Genomic DNA, 22,886 nt, shown 5'->3' with positions numbered 1-22,886 from the left:
TCTTTTTATGTTGGTTGTTTCGAATGAATTAATTAAACCATTTCACCCAAAATAGAAAGTTTGAAAATATGCGTACCAATATTGATTTTTTTACCAAAAAAAGAGATTGTTTTTTTTTTCTGAGGCAGGTTCCGATGTCTCTCTTTCGTTCGTGATATCAATTGTATCAGTGGGATCTACGATAGTACTCCTCTTCGGTATAGAAAAAAAATTTCGTTGCAAAATAAGTTTCGTTTTATCATTTTGATACAAAATTTATTAATTTTATTTTCCAGTTTATTTTTCTATTGGTTGAAATATGGTTAAGTGTATAGATAATGAAAAAATTAAATTAAATGTTTTATTAATCTGCGTGCACAAATCTAAAGTGATGCTTAATATGAAACATATGGAGTATAACATATCATATTGTTTCATTCATAGACTACCATTCATCCATGTAAATATTTTTTTTATACCCAAGATAATCAACGTTTTATTTTGTTTTAACGTCTTATAGGAAAGTTCACAATAGGAGAGATTATTACTTCTCACGCAGTATTATAAAGTTATAATACTCTCGTCGAAACACGATTAACAGCATAAAACGATCATATCAAGAAGCACATAAATCCACAAATCATGATTTAACCATTTATTATTTTATAAAAAATCATGATTTAACCATTTACTATCACCAAAAACTATAAAACGTGCGCTTGACGAAATCAATGGACAGCAAGGCTTCGTTAGCGAGTTTCTCCAGCATGTCGCTTCTTGCAAGAGTAGGGAAAAGCAACCAGCCACTAGTCACAACCACAAACCCCACCGTAAGCAGCCGCGACAATGTTGGACTCACACTCCATCGCCGCACAAAGGCCGTCCTCTTCACAGCTACCTCGACAGTAGTGCAAACTCCATGTAATACAAAGAAGCAAGCCACTTCTCCTGTAGGCATCTCAAAGGTCAAAGTAAGGAAGAACACCTCGTGAGCTACACCAGAGGCAACGAACGTTGCCAAAACCGCCAATAATGTAGCCCAATCAGAGCTCATTAGACCTCTATTAAACTGCCGCACGGGGATGTATATAGCCGGCCGAAGGATTGCCGGGACCATAAGATTCCACCGGCGACCCCAGAAGTCTTGAAGAGAGGTGGCTAAGTATGGTTCATTGGCCTGCGGCTCTAGATCGCATCCAAGAGTGATAAAGACGAAAAGTTTGACAAGCATCAAGGTAATGTCTAGCTCCAAGTATACGTGGAAAACATAGAGAACCAATAACACAACTGGAGACATATATTGTTTGTAATCATACATATGTAACACCACGGCGAATATAGCAACTTTAATGGGGAAAAGCCATTTGGGGATTTAGTTTTTAGGATTAGGGGTTTGTTGAGCCTTGATGGGCAAGCAAGTGAAGCAGATGAACCGGAAGATATTTGAGGGAAGTGGGAAAAGAGAACCTTGATCGAAAGAGAATAGTATGAGTTTTGCATTAGCGAGACATGAAAGGAAAACAGCTAAGCAACTAGAGAGATGAAGAGAAGTGAAAAAAAGAGGAAGAACTTGAAGGAAAGCACAAACGGGAACAACGGAGATTAACCTAAAAACTCCAGCTTTGATTCTGGATGATATGTAGTAACAGTAAGATACAGAGATTACCGCAAGAACCCATACTATGATGAAACCTATGACTTCTCCATCCATCTCTCAGATCTTTTCTTTTTGCGTGTCTGAGTTTTTGCAATCACTGATGCTTTAACTTAGTGGTTGCGTGTATAAGAAGTAACGAGAATGAATAAATAAGAACCGAGATATTAATTAGGGCATGTGATTTTACAGCTAGACAATGGAACAAGATTCGAGAAAACAGATCAGCTTTTGCCCTAGTTCTTCTGAGGTTGCTTCCTTTGTGCATCTCACGAGTGCGATTTCAGTAATTGTTTCGTTTCTATTAATCCATTGGCACTTAGCGTACTCTAAAAGTAACTAATGCATGTTGACTTTTTAACACTTGTTATGTTTAAGTTTAGACCATACTTAAGCTTAAGTATGAAATAATTATAAATTTTAGAAATGAGGGATATGATCCGTAATTCTGAATCCATAACTCGTTTGAACTCAAAGAATCTGCTGCTTTTCTACCGACGAGAGTCTGGTCATTACTCAGGTGAATACATATAATTTGTGATGGTTTAAAACTCTATGGGAACGTTATCAATGATTCATGCAAAAAATTGTATTTCGTTTGACAGACTGCGAATCAAGATCCTGATTCAGACAACATTTGAAGACTAAATGACGTTAAGTTGTGATTATTTAACACTCGCCATAAATATTCCCAAGAAGATTAACAACTTCTTAACGAAAAAACACTAATCACCATGACTATTATTCTGAAATTCCACAGAGTAATATGATTTGATAATCCATAATAAAATACACATATCCATGAATCATAACCCAAAAGTAGAAAGCCTGTCCTTGACAAAATCAGTGAACAAGGCTTCGTTAGGGAGTCTAATTGGACATGCCACTTCTTATAAGAGGAGGGAAAAACAACCAACCACTCGTCAAATCTACAAGTCCCAATGAATTAACCACTAAGGAAAAAAAAAACTAAGACAACAAACGATAAACGAAGACGTTTCCAGGATATAACGTCTCTTCAGTCTTAAGTTATATTCAGCATCTCAACAAACGATATTGATTGTGTTAAGAGTGAATGGAATCACTCTTTTGAGACCTTAGAACACAAGATTGCTTTGATACAGATTAAGTTCCCTCTTCAAAAATTAAGATATTTGTGTAGAGTCTGTAGACACAAATACAAACACGTTTCTACAATTGCGAAAGCAACTGAACAACTACGCAACTATGCAACGTGAAATGAGAACATGAGATACTACTCTTGTCCTTTATCTCAGGAAAAGACCATTGACAATTTAATTATTTGCAATATAAAATGTTAAAATACAATCTACTCATCATCACCAATCTAACATCACTTATAGTCTCTCATCAGATTGATAATCCAGAAGCTCATAAATCCATAAATCATGATTGGACAATTTATTATAAGTATAAAAACGTGCGCTTGAAGAAATCAATGGACAACAAGGCTTCATTAGCGGCTCTTTCCAGCATGTTGCTTCTTGCAGCCGTAGGGAAAAGCAACCAACCACTCGTCATAACCACAAACCCCACCGTAAACAGCCGCGACACCGTAGGACTCACCCTCCACCGCCGCACAAACTCGGTCCTCTTCGCAGCTATCTCAGCGGCAGTGCAAACTCCATGCAACACAAAGAAACAAGCCACTTCTCCTGTAGGCATCTCAAAGGTTAAAGTGAAAAAGAACACCTCGTGGGCTACACCAGAGAAAATGAACGTCGCCATAACCGCCAAAAACCTAGCATGATCGGAGCTCATTCGGCCATTGCAAAGCCGCCGCACGGGGATGTATATAGCCGGCTTAAGAAGCTGCGTGACCATAAGGTTCCACCGGCGACCCCAGAAGTCTTGAAGAGAGGTGGCTAAGTATGGTTCATTGAACTGCGGCTCCAGATCACACCCAAGAATGATAAAGACCAAAAGTTTGACGAGCATCAAAACAATTTCTAGCTCCAAATATATATGCAGAGGATATATAGCCAATAGCACAACTGGAGACATATATTGTTTGTAGTCATACATATGTAACACCACACCAAATATGGCAACTTTGATGGGGAAAACCCATTTGGGAAATTGAGTTTTAGAATTAGGGTTTTGTTGGGCCTTGATGGGCAAGCAAGCGAAGCAAATGAATCGGAAGATATTTGGGGGAAGTGGGAAAAGAGGACCTTGATCGAAAGAGAAGAGTATGAGTTTAAAACCAGCGAGCCATGAAAGGATAACAGATAAAGAACAGGAGATATGAAGAGTAGAGAAAAACATAGGAAAAATATGAAACAAAGCACAAACGGGAAGAACACAGATTAGCCTAAAAACTCCAGCTTTGATTCTGGCTGATATGTAGTAACAGTAAGATGTAGAAACTATCGCAGAAACGCATACTATGACGAGACTTATGGTTTCTCCCTCCATCTCTCAAATCTTTTATTTTCTCCTTGCTGAGTCCTCGCATTTACCAAGGCTTTAACTTAGTAGTTGCGTGTAAAATAAGTAATTGGAATGAATAATGAATTAAACAAGAACCGAATATATAATTAGGCCATGTGGTTTTACAGCTATTTGTTCCAACATCTAAGGTTGCTTCCTTTGATCCAGCTTGCGCGATTTCAGGCTTTGTTTCGTTGTTTTTACTCCAGTGGCACACTCCATTATAGGCATGGGTATTTCTGATATCGGTTCAAGGTTGGTATTTCGAGTATGAGATAGTTTGGATAGATGCTAGAATAGGAATCAATAAATTTTTGGTTCGGATCGGTTTGGGTTATTTAGATAGTATATACAGAAAAATAGGTTCTTGTTTGGTGATGATTCGGTTATTTTGGTTTGGTGCTGGTTCGGGTTTCCGTTCTTGTTTTTTTTTTTTTGCCGAGGCCTACTCCATTTAGCTTACGCTGAAAGCAAATAATACATGCATGTTGACTTGATAACATTTGTTTAGTTTAAGTGCGGTTATACTTAAGGTTAAGTATGAAATAACTATAAACCTTAGGAACTAATTTGATTTTAAAAGGGATATTCTTGGGTAATTCTGAATCCAAAACTCGAATAAATATAAATAATGGCTGATTTTCTATTCAGGGCCGGCTTAAGAGCAAGTCCATCAATGAACCCCCTCTTGGGGTTCATAAGTATTGTTTATTAATTTAATGGTGGGGTCTGAATAGTGATGAACCCGGATCAATACTGCTTCTCCATCAATGAACCTGAAAGTGAGTTTATAAGAATAAAATAATATTATTTATTTGAGAAAAACGTTAATTTTTTTGTTGTTTGAAAAGTGAATATTTAATATAATGAGAATTGTATTCAATCAAATGGAAATAAATTTGGTTTTTAAAATTTGAAAAGTGAATATTCAATATAATGGAATAAAGTTTGGTTTTATTCAATTCATAAATTTTTTATAATATTTCTTAAAAGTTTTTATTCAATACATTGAGAATTCATGAACATACAAAGATTATTCATCATGATTACCAAATTTTTCCCAAACATTTTCAACTAAATCAGCTTTCAAACGCTCATGTAAATGTGGATCTCGAATTTGATTGCGAATGGTAAGCATAGGGACATTGACACTTTCTCTACTTTTCACCTTCGAACTTCGACTAGACTCTCCAGACTCGAACTCAGATGTATCAATTTGAATGTATCCGTGTCGCTCGTCCTCCACTATCATATTGTGCAATATGACACAAGTTCTCATTATCTTTCCTATCTTCTCCTTGTCCCATAGTAGAGCTGGGTTCTTAACAATTGCAAACCTCGATTGCAATACTCCAAAAGCCCGTTCGACATCTTTTCTGGTGGATTCTTGACGTTCAGCAAATAACTCTGCTTTTGGACCTTGAGGGAGTTTGATGGATTGGATAAATGTTGCCCAATTAGGATAAATTCCGTCGGTAAGATAGTAGGCCATACGATAAGTGTGGTTGTTGACCTTGAACTTAACTTTAGGGGCTCGACCTTGTAAAATGTCATCAAAAACTGGTGACCGATCAAGAACATTGATATCGTTGAGGGTACCTGGTAATCCGAAAAATGAGTGCCATATCCAAAGATCTTGTGATGCCACAGCTTCTAAGACGATTGTCGGCTTTCGTGAACCACGTGTGTACTGACCTTTCCAAGCCGTTGGGCAGTTTTTCCACTCCCAATGCATACAATCGATGCTGCCTATCATACCCGGAAACCCGCGTGCCTCTCCAGCGTCAAGTAGTCTTTGAAGATCTTCTGGTGTAGGGCTTCTTAGATACTCACCTCCAAACAATAGTATTATCGCATCCGTGAAATTTTCCAAACATAAAAGTGCAGTACTTGCCGCAAGTCGGAGATATTCGTCATTCGCATCTCCGGCTTTACCATATGCCAACATTCGTATCGCTGAAGTGCATTTTTGAAGTGCAGATAGGCCGCACCTTCCGTGACCATTTCTTCGTTGCTGAAAGTATGGAACTTCATTATTTAGGCGTTCGACAATGCGAAGGAACAAAGGTTTGTTCATTCGAAAACGCCGCCTAAACATTTCCGGTGGGTATGTTGGATTTTCGCTAAAATAGTCGTGCCATAGTTGATTGTGTCCTTGTTCCCGATCTCTTTCGATATACCCTCGTCTCTTCGGGTTGTTGGCAATAACGGAGTCCATGAAATCATCAATTTGTTCGTCGACCATTTCTTCAAATACCTCATATACTTCATCATTTGAGGAGCTTGACATTTTTCCCTAATTTTTAAAATGTTAAGAGTTTTAAACAATACCATACTCTACTTACAAAATCGAAAAACTATATAGAGTTTTAAACAATACCATACTCTACTTACAAAATCCAAAAACTTATGGATTTTTAAAATAAACTATAGGTTAAATTTGACAATTTTTAAAGTAAACTATGGGTTAAATTTTTACAATTTTAAACTCATGAATTTTTTACAATTTTAAACTCATGAAATTTTTTCAATTTTAAACTCATGAAACTTTTACAATTTTAAACTCATGAAATTTTTACAATTTTTAAAATGTCAGTTTTTAGTAACTTATTGCCAATGTTTAACTACAAAAAGATAAATATACCCGATTACTCTAGTGAATAAGTAATGTACAAGTAGTGAAATATACCCGATTACTCTTTCGAAATGAGATAGAAGAGGAAATGTTCAAGTGCTCTTGTGTTCTTCGTTGGTAGTAGATCAAGTGCGATTCAAATACTATAGGAACTGTTTAAGTTTAGCAATGAAATTTTTCTTTTCAGACAGAGAAACAATGAGAAGAAGTTGTGTTCTCATATAGAAACATACGTGAAGAGAGCATATTAATATATGCTTGTTTGTTACATAAAACCCGTGACATGAGAGTAGTGTAGAAACAAAGTACAACCCGTGAATTCATAACATGGTAGCAGTGTACAAACTAACAAAATAGTACACTGCATCCGTAGAGAAAAAGAAACAACAGCCAAGCAACATCAGACAAAGCAACCCGTGATCCAGACATGATGATCCCGTGACCTGCAAAAAAAAAAAACAAACTACAAAGTTTAAAACTCTTGGAGATTCTACCAAGTAAATAATGTAAAACAGAGATTCTACTAAGCAACAAAGTTAACCAATTCAATCATATTGATGCAACTAAATAATGTAAAACAGAGAATCTACTAACCAACAAAGTTTAAAAAAAAAAAAGTAGTTAACCAATTCAATCTAGCAGTTCAGAAACGAGTTTGTTTTTGAGACTGATTTCATTTGGAGATAGATCAGTCTCATTTTTGGCTAGGAGACGATCTAGGAGTTTCTGCTGGGATATTTTCTTTCTCGCAGCCAGGATGCTCTCTATTTGATCGAAAGCAGCCTCATTCCCGTGCCGCTTGCGCTTGCTTGCTTTCGCAGCCTTTACACCCGCCGGTCTAACCTCCTCCTCAGGCATCACCTCTTCGTTCTCCTTCCTTTTCTCCTTCCCGGCATCTCTGGACTTGGAGTATGACTTCCATTTCTGATCATATCTCAGTTCCCTCCAACAGTGTTCCATGGCGAACTTCGCATGGTAATCATTAAAGAAGATGTCATGGGCAGCCTTCATGACATCATTCTCATTTTGACCACTAGATTGCTCCTTCAAAGCCGCCTCATAACTCCCCACAAACTTGCACACCTGCTCGTTCACCCTTCCCCACCTCTGCTTACACTGACTCCACTCTCTAGGAACTGAGCCAGTGAGCTGAGGGCTTGAATTGAAGTAGAGCTCAATTCTCTTCCAAAAGGATCCTCCCTTCTGCTCGTTACCGACAATAGCATCCTTGCTCGTGTTCAGCCACCCACTGATGAGCACTAGGTCTTCTTTTGTTGTCCACTTTCTCTTTAGGACCGGTTTCACTATCCCGGGAGAGTTGGCTACTGCCTCAGCAAACTCGCAGTCCATTGCTGGACTGCTCTGCGAAGCTAGGAGCGAAGTAAACCCGGGAGAGTTTATGGTAAAGGGATCCATTTTTCTTATGGTTTAGGTTGATGGTTTAGGTTAATGGGGTTTGGGTACTCTATTTAAACTAGTTTAAGCTACCACAAGAGAGAAAATTTAAACTCTAACTGCAAAACATTCAATATAAAAGCGAGTATAGAACAACTACTTCACAGAGAGCAGTCATTACACATCAAATCAACCACTTAATACAATCAAGTACTCATCACAATTAGAGCAACCAACCAACCAACACAGAGTAAATTACGCTGTACTTTTCGTTCTAACTTATTAATACAATCACAGTAACCAACCAACTCAGACTACTAGTTCAGTTCAGTTTAGTTGAACAATAAATTCATACATTCAGATGAACCAACCAACCCAGACTACTAGTTAATTCACGCAAACATTTACCTAGTTCTACTTTATATTTCAGGCAAACATCTAGGTAGTTCTACTATATATTTCACGCAAACATCTAACTAGTTATACTTAGTAATTCACGCAAACATTTAGCAAGTTCTACATATTAATTCACGCAAACTTTTAACTACTTATACTTATTAATTCACGCAAATATTTATATGTACCTCTGATTATCAGTCGAAACACACCTTCTCAAGGGTACCCACCTCGACAGTGAGATCATCAACCTGCTCGGAGAGGGTTGAAACCTGTTCCTGGACATGGAAACAACAATGATGATTTGTTTTAACTTACTGACTCATCAAGTACAATGTAACAAATAACTACAGCAAGGAGATATTTGAGCAGGTTGATAACTACAGCAAGGAGATACAAACAATGTAACAAGTACACTTACCTCTAGGTCCTTAATCCGTTTATTGAGTTTCCACACCCCCTTCACAACCTCCTCTGCCTCATCCAGACGCCTGCTCAGCGTTTTGATCTCTTCCTGGACAGCAACCACCCAAGGATGACGGTAATGCAACCCATCATCCTTGTTCACAACAGAAAAGAAATATTAGACAGACTTCAAGTTACATATATTATAAGAACATGATTGCAGAGACACTAACCTCATAGTTTACGCATGTGAAGAAACGCTTTCCAGGAAGACTGTCGTAGTCTTCCTTCCCCCGAACCTCGTCAATGATTCTCCCGCCGCAAGCACACTTTCTTGGAACCCCGTACTGTGAATCCGCGACAAACCCTAACATGTCGCAGTGATCCTTTTGCTTCTTTGAATTTCGTCTTTCTTCTGCGGGATCCATCTGCAAGAGGAAGATAAAACAATTAAGTAAGACGACCCCTATATCAAACCAGAATGATACAAACGACCCCTATATCACACCAGAAACACGCTTTACTACCCTATCAAAGAAACCCCAAAACGATTTCATATCGCACTCTATTGAACCGTAAGAAAGAAAACCCTAACAAAGAAACCCCCAAATCGATTTAAGATCGCACATTGGATCGAACCCTATGAAAGAAAACCCTAACAAAAAAAACCCCTAATCGATTTAAGATCGCAGACTCTATTCAACCCTAACAAAGAAAACCCTAAATCGATACAATCAGACGAAGCCACAAACTCGAAAACCTACCTCAGGTCGATGAGATCTCACTACGCGTCGATTTGATGGACAATTTTGCTCTGGATCGGCGTCGCTACAAGAATCGTCGGCGTCGCTACAACAATCGCCTCTCGAGTCGCAAACCCTAGCTTTTTTGGAGAGAGGAGGAAATGAGGAGATTCACGCGTTTCTTCTCCTTTCCCCGTCGACAACGCGCGTCTCAACAGCCAATAACTCTTCTCCACGTGGCTTGAACTCGTTTCATGCGGGCTCTCTCCAACGGCCCGGTTCAGAGATAAAGACCCATTTTTCATTTTCTTTTGGATTAAAAATGCTATGAAACTCAGCCCATGACCCCCCTTTGAACCTTCAATGGACTTGCTCTAAGGGTAGGGGCAAAGGACGTGAGCCTCGAGACCATTTTTTTTTTTGCAAAATTAGTATGAGAAAAGGGGCTCAGTTTAAAAAAAAATATGGGCCCAAATTTTTTAAAAATTATCTATAAATATATATACAAAAATTAAAGTTATTTTATCAAGGGCCCATGATGTCTTTGAGCCGGCCATGTTTCAATCATGTAGAGTCTAGTCACTACTCAAATAAATAATATGATATGTCATGGCGTGGACTCTAAAGAAATCAATTAGGGGTGTTCAATCGGGTAAAATCAAACTAATTAAAATCAAACTGAAGCGAAATAGAGAAAATAGTTTGGATTTGGTTATACCAAATATACCGAATGAATTTTATTTTTAAGAAACCGGGGTATATGAATATGGTTTGGTATATAAACCGATCAAACCGAATAAATCGATTAGTTAAAATATAGTAGTATAATTACATGTAAATTATATAATATATACATAATTTATTTTGTTGATATGATCTTCATATATACAAGGTTGATTTTTTTTTTTAATTTAATATTTTGTCTTAAGTTATTTTTTTTTCATTTTTATCAAATTAAAAAACATATATTGTTTACTTTTCTTGACAAATATGTGTGCTAATATTTAGTTATTTAATAATATTATAGATTACTATTTTTTTATATTTTTTATTATCATTAACTTAATATGTTTACTAATTATTTTAAATATTAATATATAAAATTGATGAAAAAAAATATTAAAATATAAATATAAAGTAAAATTCGATATCTAATAATATAAAGTAAAATTTAATATCAAATTATATAAAGTATTAAAGCCGATATCTAATAATATAAAGTAAAATTCACAAAAATGTTATAAACATAAATATATTTATGGGTGTTTGCTATAAAATCGAATAAACAAAAAACCGATGGTTCATGCAAAAAGTTCTATATTCTATCTTCTTTTCAAGTTACTCCCTTCGAGAATCTCACTTGCGCAAATCAGTCATTGTTAAGTCTTTTTGGTTGTAATCCAATGGCAATAGTAACGATTTTTGTTGGAAACAGGAAATCAAGCTTGAGTGAGTTTGGATACTGAGAAGGTGGAATTGGATAAAGAGGACCTTTATCGAAGGAGAAGAGGATGAGCTTGAAAGTGGCCAACCATATACGAGGGACAAGGCAGTGAAACCAGTGACGTGAAAGATAAAGGAAAATAAACAGAACACAAACGGGAAGAACAGCGAGTAATCGAAAGACTCCAGGTTTTATCCTGGTTGATAAGTAGTAATAATAGGATACTGAGATTATTGCCGAACCCCAAACCTTCAAGAAGTTCTTGACTTCCTCCTCCATCTCTATTAGTCTTCTTATTCTTTTTCAATCACTTAGACTCTATTTCATAGACAGATTGCTGGAAGAACAATTTGATTGGACAAATTGGATATATCTAGATTTAGATTGGTTATTGTAAATTATGTAGAAAATTAAGTTGTTTTACATAGTATAGTATTATTCCATTCTATATAAGTAATACAATATTATACTATATATGTTTGTATATAGAACATTTTCAAACGATATTATCTATCTATCATTGTGGAAAATCTATACCTATTTAATTAATTTGGATCATATTAGATATAAAATATGTGTGTGTTTGGATTATATAATTTAATCCTTGATAATATAATTTAAACGTTAGACTATAAATATTTATTTATTTTGTATAGAATAGAGTAGACTAAACTAATGTAAATGATGATAGAGATGTGATATGTCAGAACTCTACTTAAACTATCTCTACAGACTACTACAGCAGATGATCTACTAAAACCACTAATCAACAAGAGTGTTATTCTAAAACTCTACAATGACATATGATTTGATAATCCAGAATAAAATACACATATATCAATGAATTATAATCAAAGAGGACCTTTGTTGAAGGAGAAGAGGATGAGTTTGAAATTGGGGAGCCATGTGAGGAAAACCGGAGGAAGAAGAAACAGAGCACAAACTGGAAGAACAGAGAGTAATCCTAAAACACCAGCTTTGATTCTGGTTGATAAGTAGTAACAATAAGATACAGAGATGGTTGCAGAAACCCAAAATTGATGACGTTCTTGAGTTCTTCGTATCTCTCTATAAATCTTGTTTCTTTTTTTTTTTGCCTCCAAACACCTAGGCTTTGACTTTGATTATGGAAAAAACAATTGAGGAAACTTGATTTGACAGCTACACTTTTTTTTTTTTTTTGCAGATTCTTACATTACGAACCGGTAATTGCAACTTAGCATTATTAGACCACGTTCTGAATATCATTCAAACCATGGTCCCCCAATCACATGGCCAAGGTGAGTCCATCGACCTACTAGACTACTATACGGTGCCCTGTTTCTTGCTACATTTTTAAATAAAACATTTTTGTTTTTGTTTTGGATATGACATTTCAAATTTGTAACGCATGACAAAGTTCATTCCTCCATATTATCAAACGTTATAATACAATATTAACAACTTGTGATTTGACAAAGTCAATAACAAACAAACATTCATTTATCACTCTCTTATGAACATTATTTCTCAGCACTTGAGGTGTAAACAACCAACCGGCCGTAACAAACACAAACACCACAACCACAAGACTCGAGACAGCTCGATGCGGTGGTGGACACAACCGCATCTGCTTCACCCATATCTCCAAAGAAGTTACAACTCCATGCAACACAAAGAAACAAGTGACTTCCCAAGTTGGAGATTTACGAATAATATAAAAGTAAATAAGCTCATGCATTAACCCGGAGACAAGAAACGTTGCCAACACTCCAGCATAAAAGGCCAGGTTTGGACCGATTAACCGAGTCATATACTGCTGAACCGGGATTTGAACGGTAGGACGTAGAACTGATGGGACCATGCGGTTCCATCTACGACTCCAGAAGTCTTGTAATGAAGTAGCTAAATAAGGCTCGTTGAAGACCCGTTCGATTTCACAACCAAGAAGTGTAGAGAGCAACGTACCGGTGGAGAATAAGATAAACTCTGCCTCAAGGTATATATGGATGGTAAAGATAGCCAAGAAAGGGAGCTGAGATAAACTGTTATGGTAGTTGTTACTGTAGAGTTGTAATAAGAAGGAAAATATCATAACTTTGGAAGCAAGAACCCATTTAGACATAGGTTTGTTGTAGGTTTGACTTGAAGAAGGTTTTTGGTTGGTTTTGATGGGAAAACAAGCGAAGCAGAAGAAACGGGAGAGAGTTGAAGGAAGTGGGCTTAGAGGTTCTTGATCAAAAGCAAAGAGAGCGAGCTTGAAGTTTGCGAGCCATGTGAGGAAGAAAGCAGAGATGACACAGAAGTGGACAGAAGAGAACAAGAGAGGAATAAGAAGAAAGATGATGAAGATGGGAAGAAGAGAGAGGAGACGGAGAAAACCTTTGGAGATTCTTGAAGAGATGTAGTAACAGTAAGATATGGAGATAAAGGCAGAGATCCAAACCTTGATCAAGTTTCTCAACTCTTCTTCCATTCTTTTGTTTCTTTCTCTCTTTTTTTTTTAAGTTCTGTGGGTTGCTAATCTTGTGCAGAATGCAATTTATAAACAATATCCATAAGAATATGAAAAATGACAAAATCCATAACTGTAAATAAGTTTTACATTTGTCATATTTGCGTCTTTTATTTTTGGATTTACTATTACATATTTTGCAAAAAAAAAAAAGTAAAGGATAAAAGTCGAGGCTTTGCTTTTCCTTTGTTTTGGAAATTTAAGTCAAATTTTGTACTATTCAACTAACTAATGCTTTTGGAATAACACATGAACAAATGATTATCAAGAATTTTTTCTTTTCAAACAAAAGAAACAAACCTAAGACAATCTTTCGTTTCCTAAAAATTTATATTTAGTTTTCAAAATAATTAAATCAACGAACTTCAAATAGGTTGAAATGTCTGCATGTGATAATATAGATGACGGAAAACTTGAAGACCAGCTTTAAATGGACTTATGTCAGATATTTTGGCAGTCTGTTTTGTTATAACAGATATACTTTGACATTTTCTCCAAAAGAATATATATACTTTGACATGCAAAGTAGATCTTCCTTTGTTAGACACATTTCTGGCAAAGTTACTTTTCCTTTGTTAGACAAATTCAATGATACGTTACTTTCATTGTCTTTGGAGGTTCACGTGTACATGAGGTTCTTAAATTCCGCAAATAATATTATCAAGTTTGTTGCGCTTGATCCAATATTATCTCATGGTAAAAATCTCTTTCACTTGAAAATTAATTATTTTTACCGCTTTATATAAAACATCTAAATTAATGTCCATGGTTTCTGTCATTTTAACCAAGCACACAATACACAATTGAATTGATACAACTAAAACATAAAGAAGCAGCAATATATTTTGTCAAATTCATTTATCAAATCAAGCTAGCAACATGTTAAACTTTGTAAGGAGTGAACTAAACAACACGTCTCACACTTCTAAATACGTTTTCACACAATGAAGAGAACTTCTAAAGGGTGGTTCCTTTGCTATTAGTATTTGTAGTTTATATTAGGAAAAAAATAAGAATCATGAAGAAGAAATGAACAACGTGCGTTTGGCAATGTCAATAACCAACAAACATTCACTAATCGCTCTTTCATGAACATTATTTCTCAGCAGTTGAGGGAGGAAGAGCCAAACGCCAGTAACGCTCACAAACGCTAGAACCCCGAGACCTGAAACAGCCCTATGCGGTGGTCTCCACCGCAGAGTTCTCTTCACCGCTATCTCTGTGGTAGTGGCTACACCGTGCAACACAAAGAAACAAGTGACCTCCCAAGTTGGAGGCAGACGGATTGCGTAAAAGTAGATCAACTCGTGCATCAAACCCGAGACAAGGAACGAGGCCATGACACCTACTAACACAGCTGCGCCTGGACCGAGAAAGCGTGTGCAAAAACGCTGAACCGGAATGTGGACGGTTGATCGTAGGACAGCTGAAACCATGAGGTTCCATCTGCGGCTCCAAAAGTCCTGTAGAGAGGTGGCTAGGTAGGGCTCATTGAAAACCGGCTCGATGTCACAGCCAAGAAGAGTAGATACCACGCCCCCGACAAAGACCAAAACAAGTTCCAACTCAAGGTATATATGGAGACAATATATACTCAAAACAGCAAACCGAGGTAAACTGTCGCTGTATTCATAGATATGTAGCAAGACACCAAAGATCAAAATTTTGACAGCAAAAACAAATTTAGGTATAGGTTTGTTCTTACGAAGACGATTTGCGATGCCACTTGGAGATGGGTTTTGTCTGATTTTGATGGGGAAACAAGCATAGCAGATGAAACGGTAGAGATTAGCAGGAAGTGGATACAAAGGTCCTTGATCAAAAGCAAAGAGCATAAGCTTGAAATTTGCGAGCCATGATAAAAAAAGAGCTGAAATAACGCAAAAATGCACAGAAGAGAAGGACAAAGGAAGAACAAGAAACAGAACACTGACTGGAAGAATGGTGATGAGCCGAAGAACACCTTTGGAGATTCTACATGAGATAAAATAACAATAACAGATGGAGACTAAAGCAGAGATCCATACCTTGCTTAAGTTTCTCAACTCTTGTTCCATATCTCAGATCTGGACGGGGTCCAGTATTGAAATGTCACCATAAGATATAATATAAAGAGAAATGGAAGCTGGCTTTCTTTAATTATATTAAACAAAATAAGAAGGCTCACTAGCAAGAGTTATGAGTGGAATAGAAAAACTATGGATTTCTTCTTCTAGTCTTCCTACAACTTTAGTTGATGAGATAAAAGATCGACCAAACTACTAATGTCTTAAATACAAGGTAAACAAGAACTGTTCTAGTCATTAAGCCAACCGCCAGATCTACCCATATAAGGGTAGTTCGGGCCAGGGGCAAACCCCATTGGACTCATCCCAAAGTCTCCAGGAGGTGGTGGTTGCTGCGGAAAGCCCTGAGGATCATAGAAGTTGTTGTGTCCACTAGGATGCATTGGAGCCTGAGGTGGGAAAGAGCCCATCCTCTGGTAATTCATTTCATCAAAATGAGGAGCATAACGTTGTTGTAATGCATTGTCCATCAGATTTGGAGGAGGAGGTGCTAACATGGGACCCAAATGCCCACCGTACTGCTGCGGATACACTTCAGGACCAACCCCTCCTCTGCTGAGGTCAGAGTATCCTCGGTAATCATACATCTCGTTAGGACCATTCCTCATAGCTGGTGCCAATGGAAACTGATCCGGTATCAATGGAGGATCCGGCATCCTGTAGTCTCCACCAAAACCATATCTAGCAGCGAGACCATCGTCGAAATGGGATAAGGATGCACCATAAGATCGTTCAAAAGCTTCATATGGTTTCTCACTCGTATTAGCTGTTGATGGACGAACAGTGTAGCTGTCCTCTCTAGAAGATCTTGCGGAGCTCGTCGGCCGATTTCGCATCTCTTCTGGTTTTCTAATGCCCTGCACCTTACTCTCAGGTTCTCTAATATCCTTTCCCAAGTTACTTTTTTTCCTTGATATTGAAGGCAGAGATGCTTCTACAGGCTCGTGAGATCTTTGTGGTGACACATTAGAAATTGATGTGCAGACGGCATATATATCATCTGATGAAGACCTCACAGGAGATGTCATCTCGGGGATCTCGACGCTCTCGGATCTTCTATTCAACTCTCTTCGGTCCCCTTCCATCTCATTTCTCTTCCCAAGCATCCTACCAGAGTAGTCTCTGGTATTATCTCTCTCCTTTTCCAGATGACTTCTCCTTGACAAGTGATCCGACTGATGTTTAACATGCGCTGCAGTTTCCCGTGTTTCAATTTTCTCAGAGAGCAGAATGTTATTAACACAATCAGCTACCTCAAGCTCATCATCTACTTCCATAGGAACATCTTCGTTTTCCAATCTGGAATTCTCACCATTTTCAAATGGACTATCTCTTGATGTAGATTTATCATCACATATGCCATCAGAAGAAGCTCCAAGTGGATGAAAAGATGCATTTGCTTCTTCGTCAGTTTTATTCAACTGTAAGCTCCCCACATCCTTAGGCAAATGGTTATGCATCTCCGCTATTGCCCTGTGCTTGGCTGCAAAGTCGGGATGACTCCAGAGAGAAAGCGGCGGTGAAACAACATTCCAGCTTTCTTCTAACTGGTTGTCTTCGTTATTGACAGATCCAGGCAGGTAAAAGGACTGAAGGGAATAAAACAAGAAGCAAATTTTAACAGAAAGGCTCAACATCTCAGAAAACTAAATCACGGAGGGCAGACAAACAAGAAATTGCAAATAATTTACCTTTCCAGATACAATCTCCTCATCTTCCCATACACACACATAAGATGACCTCTTTTTATCTAACCTGTTGAGAAAAGTGACAGATTTAATGAAAGAGAAAAAGAGTGGAGTCGTTATTTAGTGTTCTGATTAGTATACAGGAGAAGATGAGATAGATGGAAACTAAAACCTGTCAGTCTCGGGAGGAACTATGAGGATGAGAATCTTTGGGAGAAATTCAAGAGCCTTAGCAACAAAAGCGTTTGCAAGAGAAGCATTGAGTCCAAATGGCGGATTTAGCCCCATAATCTGTTCATAAGCATATGATAAATAATCAGATACTAAACTATTGAGCTGACACAAAGTTCATATTTTAAAAAAATTCTAATCTTACCAGCCTTCGACCTGGTGGCAACTCCTCTTTGCATACAGTCAGCCAATCTCTTTTCTCAAAACAAAAATCATTCTGAAAGTAAAAGAAACAACTCGATGAGTAAGCCAAGAAGACTACTAACAGCTCACGATGATAGCAGGTGCACAGGTCATTTACCTTCGCTTGAAAAAGATCGTAATTTTTATATGAACACTTCTTCCCCGTTTCTTCAAGCTTCGCTTTCATCAGCCAGCTAAAGTCATTAGCACCACAACAAAAGTCCACAATCTGTTGGAAGAGGAACAAGAAAACAGCATCGTTTGTTTATACACTAGAAAATGATACATTATATTAACAAGATCATTATTCAGAAAAGATATTAAGAGAAGTAAACAAAATAATAAAACTATCCTAATAGATAACGTTCGTGAGCAAATCTCACCATATCACCATCTTCTGCATACCAGTGGAGCCTATCTACAATCTGCATGACAAAGTAAGAATAAGATCTGATCAAGTATCAAGTTTCAGATTCAAGAGTTAAAAAGATTGAAAGCAACTAGTCATGCAGGTGTCAGAAAGTATAAACTAACAGCACAGTGATCCTATACAGCCAAAATATAACCAATCATTCTCCTTGATAATTAATTCTTTCAGTTGTCGACTTCACAACGTTTGAAATGTCAACCGACAATCCTTGCAGGATGTAGATAAAATATGTTTTTGATAAGATTGATTACCAGTTGAAGTTTGTCGGGCTTAGTAAAATGACGGCCGAAGGAGGAATAGCGTGCACCATGGAGAAAGGGAGCAAGATAAACTTTGAACTTATCCTGAAGCAAAAGAAACAAACATTTAAAAGGATTAACCAAAAATGCAGGAAGGGATCTACAAGAGACCGCTACGGCCATGTCTAAAAAGCTAAGCGTAAGACCTTCCACTTGAAGACTTGGCTCAGAACCTCTGGCTCACAAACTGCTTTTGCATCCTCAATACTTCCTCCTTCCTCAAGCTTTTTCAGTGCTGTTCTGACAGCCTATAGAAACAAAGTTTGAAGTCTCATTAGTAAAGGGCTAATAGTACCTAGATAGAGATAGGATTCAGCTTTCTAGCCCACCTGAACTGAGCCCTCTACCTTCCCCATAGTGATCGTCTTGCTAAGAACAGTCATTGCAGAGCTTCTGTACGTAGATGGACCTTTGTATTTATTTAGTATCGTATCCATAGTGATTTCTTCCTTGGCTTTTTTCATTATCGCCAAGAGCCTACAGTGACAAAAGTAGTCATGTTAGAGTAAACTTATTCATAAGTCGTAAACTTTTTTTAAGCGGGAAAAAATGGAACTTAAATTACAAACAAGAAAAATACTAACCTCCTTTGAGAATCATTGTCTAATTTTGGGATTTCACTTCCTGACTCCTTGGAGGAGAATGAGTCGGTCTTACTGTGTTTGCTGTCGACTGGAACCACGCGCCCAGATTTTACTATGTTAGAATCATGCATGTAATTAAACAAGCCCTCACCCAGTGAGACCTTGCTTTGTTCAGCATCGTGTGCTTCATTCACTTCCACTTTCTTCTTGCCAGCTTCACGAGACTGTCCATATTCCATCGTCTTCTGGGATTTGTTTCGAACCAAGTTCGACTTTCTGAATGGATCAACTTCCTTTCGTTTCCTCAAATGATCTGGTACAGACGAAACTAATCCATGCTTCTTTGTCGAGACACCATCTTTGGAAGAAGGAAACGAACTTCTAAATGATTTTACAGAAGCTTGTCCATATCTATCTCGTGAGGCAAGATCTTTAAACGCAGATATCTTTCTTCTCTCTCTTTCCAGCATCTTTATTCTCTTCTCCTCCTCGCTCATAGGAAATTCAACATGGTCCCTAACTGGTGTCATGAGCTCTTCATCCATCTCATGTTCTCTACGCAAGGGAATTCATTGAAAAGAAGTGTCTCAACGCAAGTTTAAATTTGAATTCCCACTTAATATAACATCATATAAAAAACTTACAGGCAATATATGAGTACACGATTGTTCAAGAGACCAGCCCATGCACGTGTAAATATATCCTCGTCATCAATATCTTCAAAAGAAATCTCCCTAGAAACCAACAAGACAGTTATTCAAATAGAATTCTAGAGTTGCAACAATAAGTAAATGACTAATAGATGAAGGTATACCGTGGCAGGCATTTTCTGTGGTAGGACTTTGGACAACGCCGGCATACAGCAAATTGCAAGTCAGGGTCAGTCTTAACCTCTCCGTTTTTACACACACTGCATTTGTGCAATGGGCACGTAAACTCTCCCGCAATGATTTGTCTCTCTAATGCTTCGGCCTCTTCTTTATTTCCTGAATGTAGTCGTTTTGAGACACAACGAGGATGGTAAAAGTACCCACAGGTGGCTGACACGCATTGGAAAACCTACAACATTACATTATAAATTGCAAATGTCATCTAGTTAGTTCACAGTCACCATTATCAGCAAAAATCGCCTGAGCAGAATTCGACATTAGTGATAAATAATCCATACCTCTGCTGCGCCATTGGAGTTATCAGAGGAACCAAGCTTCTTGCAAATAAAACAACTATGGATCTTATGCTCACAGTTTGGGCAATAGTATTTCTGAATCGCCTGGAAAATAATCCATAACAACAATAACAATTAACTCTGTGCCTACTCAAGGCCGTAAAAAAATTAATAGGATAAGCAAACCATACAGAAAAAATGTTAAATAATAAGACAAGAAGACCAAGGTGCTCAGATATATTCAGAACTCATAAGAAAATATTATATGTGACATACTTCCACTTGCATCTTCGTCATGCCAAGAGAATCGCAATGTGAATCTACATCATCTTTTCTGGTAGCGTGGAATGATCTCAGGCAGCTTCCTTCACAACTGCACAAAGCAGAACACAAGATTTACGATTTGGGTCACTGAAATAAAAACACATAATCTAGAACAAAACCAGTGGATCTTTAGAAACCTTTTTAGGCACCGCTTGTCTCAAACAATTGACAATTTCTGCATTTGCTTTTGCATCTTTCACATTGCTAACATTTTGAGCGTTTGTTAAATATTTTTGCAAACCAAAAATGGCAACCGAAAAATGAAAACGGAAGGTACACTAGTCTAAATTAACAAAAAGAATGTTTGAAACGCTAAAGGTTGTCGATATAGAGAAAATACACGCTCTATGTAAAAAAAGCGCCAACACAACACAAACAAACAATGGAGCCATATTCTAACAAATCCAATAAAAGGTGGAAGACTTATTCTGCAAAGCAAATCCAAAGAAAATCAACTATGAAAGCTACAGCAAGGAAACATACCACAAAAGCTCGCCACCATTGTCACAAATTGCACAAACAGACTCAAAATAGTCATCATCGTCTTCTTCATCATCCAATTCATCTTCATTGGAAGCTACAGCTGAGTCATCTTCAACTATGAAATCATCCTTTGGGTTGTCCTGATATATGATAGTAATTCTTAGCAGAAGTTAAGACCATGTGAAAGGGAAAACGCACACGAGGAAAACGAGTAAGCAAGTGAAAAAAAAGAAGCAAACCTCATCAAGTAATCTCTTTTTGGTAGGCTTCTTTGAGAGAAATGCAGGTATAAACTAGCCACACAAAATAAAAAGACAAACTCCACAAGATTAGGACAGAGTCAGGGTAAGAAGATGATACATATACAGAAAATATTCAACTCTTGATAACAAATATGGGCATCTCACAAACTCTCCAAGACACTGAAACTACAACACTATAATAGATAGCCTCTTCTAAATCAAACATCTAACAGACCAGAACGTCAGCAGAAGTCTCCGTACTAACCTTGGATTTTGACAATTTTCCATCTCTTTTAACAGCTTCAGCGATTAAATCAATGTGATCGACCAAATCATTCTGTGATGGCTTCACGTCATATCCCCTACAAACAACATCCGAATCACAGGTGTCAAAACCAAAAGAATGACAGAGAGAAGAACAAAAGAGAGTCAGGTTACTTGAAAATCTTAGACAAATGCTCCCAGAGAGATCTATCAGAAGCCTGAGGATTCCTCCCAAGAAACTGAAGAGCGTGAACTGTCACAAGAACAGTTCTTATCAACTCCGCATAGCTCTTCCTCGGCTTCACAAGCTTGATCCAGACATTATCCTTCGTGAGAACAGAGATCTCCGGGCTGAAGTTGGAAAGGTCGAACCTCCAAGCCTTGACAAGCTTATGCAGAGGCAAAAGACCATCGTCAGAAGTTCCTCTCAAGTACAAACCAGCTGCACTTCCGTCCACTTTCTCCTTGTGGCTCCACTGAATTGGCAGACAGGCGAATGACACAGGTTCCTTATCGTCATCCTCGAAGTAGTAATTGGTGGCTGATTGAGGAACAGAGTCTTCCTCTTCATCATCGTCAATGAACGCCATCAATTTCCCTGAACTAAGAGACACACAAAACGATCACGAGAGAGCTAACCTTCCTAATGTAAACGGAGACGAAAAGGGGCAAATTGCAAAATTACACCTTTCTCCTAAACCCTAATCGGGAAAATCGAAATTGGGAATTAGGGTTCGTCTTAGACAAAGGAGTCGAAGAGCTAAACGAAATAACGATCAGGAAGAAGAAGAAGAAGCAAAAACCTTTGAGAATTCTCCTATGAGTCTTCCTCGCTCTGTGTAGTTGACGGAATCGAATCAAAAAGAGAGGACGAATCGTCACAGCGCGAACAAAAGAGAAGACGAGAGAACAAACGATTAAAGAAACGTGTGCGCGCACGTGCTGAGAAACGTGTGCTTTTGTGGGCTATTTGTGTGTAAAGCCCGTACTGATAATTGCCTTGGTAGACTAGGCCCAATATTCCAAAAAGAGGAGCAGATACTCGCTCTATGATATTGACACGGTGGACCGGACCTCACGCTTTAATAAGGTGTTAAGTGTCGTTTCTAAACAGTCTCTTCAGTTTGGACCCAATGTTTCTAAATTATTTTCGTTGCTTCATTAACACCATCTATTGTTTACTTTTTTGTCTAAATTAACCATATATTTGTTACTATTGAATTATTTTCCAAATAAATTTTAACTAGGTGTTTTACCCGCAATGCGGACTTAAACATTTTTATAATTTTAAAAAAAAAAATTTGTACACTATATTCATAATTTTAGTA

General features: G+C 37.6%; 7 protein-coding genes and 1 pseudogene across 9 annotated transcripts; all 8 read right to left on the bottom strand.

Moving 5' to 3' along the window:
- Positions 1-77: 77 nt before the first annotated feature.
- On the bottom strand, positions 78-1,963 carry LOC106408505 (annotated as a pseudogene).
- A 1,095-nt stretch (positions 1,964-3,058) lies between these two features.
- LOC106408496 (probable long-chain-alcohol O-fatty-acyltransferase 4) lies at positions 3,059-4,075 on the bottom strand. Its single transcript, XM_013849259.3, has one exon. It carries the CDS (start codon positions 4,070-4,072, stop codon positions 3,059-3,061), a length of 1,014 nt encoding a protein of 337 aa, XP_013704713.2. The 5' UTR covers positions 4,073-4,075.
- Positions 4,076-5,120: 1,045 nt separating this feature from the next.
- Positions 5,121-6,377, bottom strand: LOC125589123. The gene is made up of 2 exons (XM_048761399.1): positions 5,783-6,377; positions 5,121-5,506 (listed from the first exon to the last, which is right to left on the bottom strand). The coding sequence occupies exons 1-2, from the start codon at positions 6,375-6,377 to the stop codon at positions 5,121-5,123; spliced, it is 981 nt and encodes a 326-aa protein (XP_048617356.1).
- Positions 6,378-6,792: 415 nt separating this feature from the next.
- Positions 6,793-10,045, bottom strand: LOC111201291. 2 transcript variants are annotated; one of them, XM_048751332.1, is made up of 5 exons: positions 9,683-10,045; positions 9,152-9,346; positions 8,935-9,072; positions 8,702-8,785; positions 6,793-7,165 (listed from the first exon to the last, which is right to left on the bottom strand). In XM_048751332.1, exons 2-4 carry the CDS (start codon positions 9,344-9,346, stop codon positions 8,711-8,713), a joined length of 408 nt encoding a protein of 135 aa, XP_048607289.1. In that variant the 5' UTR covers positions 9,683-10,045; the 3' UTR covers positions 6,793-7,165; positions 8,702-8,710. The 2 variants fall into 2 exon arrangements, with proteins under 2 accessions (XP_048607289.1, XP_048607285.1); XM_048751328.1 differs by having other exon boundaries at positions 6,879-7,165; positions 8,702-8,791.
- Positions 7,353-8,138, bottom strand: LOC125589121 (glutathione S-transferase T3-like). The gene has a single exon (XM_048761398.1). It carries the CDS (start codon positions 8,136-8,138, stop codon positions 7,353-7,355), a length of 786 nt encoding a protein of 261 aa, XP_048617355.1.
- A 2,453-nt stretch (positions 10,046-12,498) lies between the features above and the next one.
- Positions 12,499-13,635, bottom strand: LOC106418456 (probable long-chain-alcohol O-fatty-acyltransferase 2). The gene has a single exon (XM_048751319.1). It carries the CDS (start codon positions 13,558-13,560, stop codon positions 12,529-12,531), a length of 1,032 nt encoding a protein of 343 aa, XP_048607276.1. The 5' UTR covers positions 13,561-13,635; the 3' UTR covers positions 12,499-12,528.
- Positions 13,636-14,408: 773 nt separating this feature from the next.
- Positions 14,409-15,656, bottom strand: LOC106389854 (probable long-chain-alcohol O-fatty-acyltransferase 1). The gene has a single exon (XM_048751315.1). It carries the CDS (start codon positions 15,654-15,656, stop codon positions 14,616-14,618), a length of 1,041 nt encoding a protein of 346 aa, XP_048607272.1. The 3' UTR covers positions 14,409-14,615.
- Positions 15,657-15,708: 52 nt separating this feature from the next.
- Positions 15,709-22,489, bottom strand: LOC106389843 (protein ENHANCED DOWNY MILDEW 2). 2 transcript variants are annotated; one of them, XM_013830192.3, is made up of 19 exons: positions 22,362-22,489; positions 21,733-22,161; positions 21,560-21,656; positions 21,292-21,345; positions 21,053-21,192; positions 20,522-20,618; positions 20,249-20,350; positions 19,895-20,139; positions 19,725-19,814; positions 19,081-19,635; positions 18,826-18,973; positions 18,643-18,744; positions 18,449-18,541; positions 18,151-18,192; positions 17,886-17,996; positions 17,730-17,801; positions 17,526-17,644; positions 17,357-17,420; positions 15,709-17,254 (listed from the first exon to the last, which is right to left on the bottom strand). In XM_013830192.3, exons 2-19 carry the CDS (start codon positions 22,146-22,148, stop codon positions 15,896-15,898), a joined length of 3,906 nt encoding a protein of 1,301 aa, XP_013685646.2. In that variant the 5' UTR covers positions 22,149-22,161; positions 22,362-22,489; the 3' UTR covers positions 15,709-15,895. The 2 variants fall into 2 exon arrangements, with proteins under 2 accessions (XP_013685646.2, XP_048607265.1); XM_048751308.1 differs by having other exon boundaries at positions 21,733-22,156; positions 22,362-22,472.
- Between the last annotated feature and the right edge of the window lie 397 nt (positions 22,490-22,886).

Source organism: Brassica napus, chromosome A2 (genome assembly GCF_020379485.1).
Source record: "Brassica napus cultivar Da-Ae chromosome A2, Da-Ae, whole genome shotgun sequence".
Classification (NCBI taxonomy): Eukaryota; Viridiplantae; Streptophyta; class Magnoliopsida; order Brassicales; family Brassicaceae; genus Brassica; species Brassica napus.
This window is presented reverse-complemented; position numbering and strand designations above follow the sequence as displayed.